The 3,686-nt window shown below is 42.9% G+C and overlaps 1 protein-coding gene across 1 annotated transcript in view; it reads left to right on the forward strand.

Annotated features, from left to right (window-relative positions):
• Window positions 1–605: 605 nt before the first annotated feature.
• Window positions 606–3,686, forward strand: part of LOC119359809 (anthocyanin regulatory R-S protein-like) — a 6,063-nt gene continuing 2,982 nt past the window's right edge. Inside the window, exons 1-6 of the mRNA XM_037625891.1 lie at window positions 606–633; window positions 946–1,116; window positions 1,243–1,515; window positions 2,602–2,698; window positions 2,833–2,847; window positions 2,926–2,997. Coding sequence (XP_037481788.1) covers window positions 968–1,116; window positions 1,243–1,515; window positions 2,602–2,698; window positions 2,833–2,847; window positions 2,926–2,997 — 606 coding nt within the window. The 5' untranslated portion in view covers window positions 606–633; window positions 946–967. The remainder of the gene's footprint in view (window positions 634–945; window positions 1,117–1,242; window positions 1,516–2,601; window positions 2,699–2,832; window positions 2,848–2,925; window positions 2,998–3,686) is intronic.

Consider the following 3,686-nt stretch of genomic DNA (forward strand, 5'->3'; position numbering starts at 1 on the left):
CAGTTACTCCCTTCGTTCCGAATTACTTGTCACAGATATGAATATATATAAATGTATTTTAGTTCTAGATATATTCATTTCTGCGACGAGTAATTTGGAGATACATCCATACCTCCGACAAGTAATTCGGAACGGAGGGAGTACACTCTAAGTAATAGGCTAAAGTATAGTTCTCTTGGTAGAACGTCTCTGCACTACTCTTGGTGACGCTATAATTGCATCGGCAGTGATGCACACCGTGTTTCCTCAGGCGTCGTCGAGACGTCGAATATTCAGTGCCTATTGGCCCTACAACTGACTTGCCCCGCTCACTTCACTGTCAAACAGAAACAGAGATCGGTGAGGACTGCGTGCATCTCACTCCATTTTTACTAGCAGTCAGAAAACCAAGCAGGCATGCATTGTACTACTACACTAGCTAGAAAGTGATGGGCCTAATTGTATGTTGGCGCAGTACAGTAGTGTCCGAACAGTACTTTGCTGTTGAACGTCGCAGTCACTCGTTCCTCGTCTGCGCTGCAAGGACAGATCTATATTATGCCCTGGATTCTTGGTGCATTGCATATATAGCGGCTCCATCTTCCTCCCCGGACGACAGGTTTGCCTCTGAGCTTCTTGGTCTCCATAGCTCAAGTAAACCTTTAACCGCCTTTAATTTAGTTGGAAGTTTCTCCTCCACTCATGGCTAGCTACCTAGCTTAAATATCTCTTACTTCCTTAGTTTGTTCTAGCTTCCGATCTAGTATGTTCTTTGTAATCTTGGTTGAGAAAATATGCCGTGTGAAGTTTCTTAATTAGCACCGGTGCAACAGAACAAAGAGATTTCAGCTTGCATGGACTAAATTAGCTACTATAAATACAAGAAATGAAGCTATAGCTCCATTTATTTGTTTATTTTTGCCTCCTTGCTTGCTCTAACTTCACCTCGTTTGCATGCATATGTAGGAAGGAAGGAAATAGTGTGGTAATGGCGCTGCCAGTAATTCGTCCGAGCCAGGAAGAACCCACTCTACCGCCGCCGGCCCGGAAGCAATTCAGCAACCAGCTCGCTGCTGCTGTGAGGAGCATCAACTGGAGCTACGCCATATTCTGGTCCGTTTCAACCAGCCGTCCAGGGTAATAATTTATAAACGGAGAGTACATCCGATTGATGACCACTCCAACTAGCTGTAATACTTTTCAATTTGTCAGAAGCAAGCCGTTTTCTTTCCTCTTACGATACCGGCCGTTTGTTGTGCATAGGGTTCTGACGTGGAAGGACGGGTTCTACAACGGCGAGATAAAGACGAGGAAGGTCACCAGCTCGGCGGACCTCACCAGCTCGGCGGACCTCACCGCCGACCAGCTCGTCCTGCAGAGGAGCGAGCAGCTGCGGGAGCTCTACGAGTCTCTCCTCTCCGGCCAGTGCGACCACCGGGCCAGGCGTCCAGCCGCCGCGCTGTCGCCGGAGGACCTCGGGGACGCCGAGTGGTACTACACGGTCTGCATGAGCTACGCCTTCCGCCCTGGCCAAGGGTATGTACCTCAAGAACAACTCTTCTAATCCATTACCAATCCACAAGGAAAGAGCTAGTAACTTTGTCTTTGTAAGATTCAAGATGGCAACGGAGATGAAACCCATCGGGTTTTGCCTTTCCAAACCCATCCCCACGAGAAAATCGTAAACCCGTCCCCGTCCCCATCACCGTGTGCGGGGCTGTTTTCTGCCCATCCCCTAAACCCATTGGGTTTCGGGGAACCCACGGGGAACCCACGATAAAATTAAAATATTTAAACAAACATAGTGGCGACAAAGAATTATATTTCAGCAGCAAAACAAGCATATTCCAGCAGCATAACTTGAGTAAATTTTAACATAAACAATAATAGATGGTTCAACAGCTATATAAGTTCTGAAATAGAACTTATAGTTCACAAATCATTTAAAGTTGGAATCATCATGACATCTTTCACATCTTCAAGCCTCCAAACGACCATCTTTAAATCTTCCAATGCCAAATCAAAGTGCCAAGTCCTAAGGAAGATAAAAATTCGCTCAAGTTAAAGTTAAACATGGGAAAAATATGCAGATTAGTATATGAAATTTGCAAGTACCTGTACTTCACCTGCATTCCCTCTTGAATGTCTTGAAGACAACTCCAAAATATTTGTCCTTATTCATTGTCAGCATCTATGAGAATCAAATAAGTAGTAATGAGCATCTTATGAAACATTGCGGCAAGATAATGATAAACTTTATGATGATATGTAAAGAAAGACACACCTTTATATTTGTTTCTTATCCATTCTTGTGAACACATCAAGGCCTCTAAGATTTCGGAGGTAAGATGACTATGGTGGTAAAAAAATAATGTAATTTCGCGGGTATTGTCGGGTTTCGGATTCGGGGACTACCGAAACGGATGTAAACCCACGAAACGTGTCGGGTTGTATAATGTGCCTAACAATAGCCCCGCGGGGATGAAAAGATGTACATCCTCATCCCCTAATAAGGTAAAAACCTACGGGGACGCGGGTTTCGGAGCCCCATTGCCATCTTGAGGTAAATATATTATTAGACGTAGTGCTAATTTACTGAAGAGTGTTTATTGTTTGGTCAAGGTTGCCAGGCAGAAGCTTTGCGGGCAACGAGCATGTTTGGCTGTGCAATGCTCAGTGCGCAGACACGAAAACCTTCCAGCGCGCACTCTTAGCAAAGGTACCTACTACGGTTAATCGAGTACTATCTGATTAATCTGCACCCGATCTATATATGTACTCCTATATATCTGTGGCTATTGTTAACTAATATCATGATGTCCACCATGTATGGCGGCCACGCATGCTACCCAGACGGCGTCTATCCAGGTTAGCGCACGCCATGCACTGTATCACCTGGGCATACTGTTAAGATCAGATTTCTGAACCCAACTGCACGTGTCTTAGGTCACATTTTTTCAGACAGTCGCCTGCATTCCCTTAATGGGTGGTGTGCTTGAGCTCGGGACAACAGATACCGTGAGTTTTCGTCCCATCAAGCATATGATATTCACCTTTGTTTCAACAATAAACGGAATACTAACCCTTGTTAACATATTTTCGTAGTCTACTTGTGTAAACTGTGTGTGGTTCTCTCCTCTCGGCACGAGCTAAGACAAGCAAACTACCCCCAAAAAATGGAAAGTGAACCCGGCCATACTACATAGAGTCTCTGTGTTAAAAAAATTGCAAAAGGTGTGACTAGCCTCAGTCAATTGAGACTTAACTAAGTCTTAGTCAAGTGACATGACATGCAAGAAAGAAAAAGAAAAAAGTTAAACAGAAAAATGTGAACATATCTCAATATAAGATCTCAAGAATATAGAATCGACTGAGACATACAAGTCTCAATCGACTGAGATTTAGTAAGATTGAAATGAAAAATGTGTTAGATATATGTATCTATTTAGACTATTTTATTTGAATACTACATCTTTCCATATATGGCTAGACAACAAAGACACATACTCACATGCATGTGTAGATCTAAAGAGTGCAAATAATAGATGCACTAGTATTTCCAGATCCAGACATCTATCTTTTTGTGTAGCTCACATGCATGCTACAATATCTTTTAATCAAACGTTACATATATGTACAAGAGATCTATATTTACCTGTAGATTTATGCTCATAGTTCTTTTGAAACATGTAAGTATTATTTTGTTT

Source organism: Triticum dicoccoides, chromosome 2A (assembly GCF_002162155.2).
Source record: "Triticum dicoccoides isolate Atlit2015 ecotype Zavitan chromosome 2A, WEW_v2.0, whole genome shotgun sequence".
Classification (NCBI taxonomy): Eukaryota; Viridiplantae; Streptophyta; class Magnoliopsida; order Poales; family Poaceae; genus Triticum; species Triticum dicoccoides.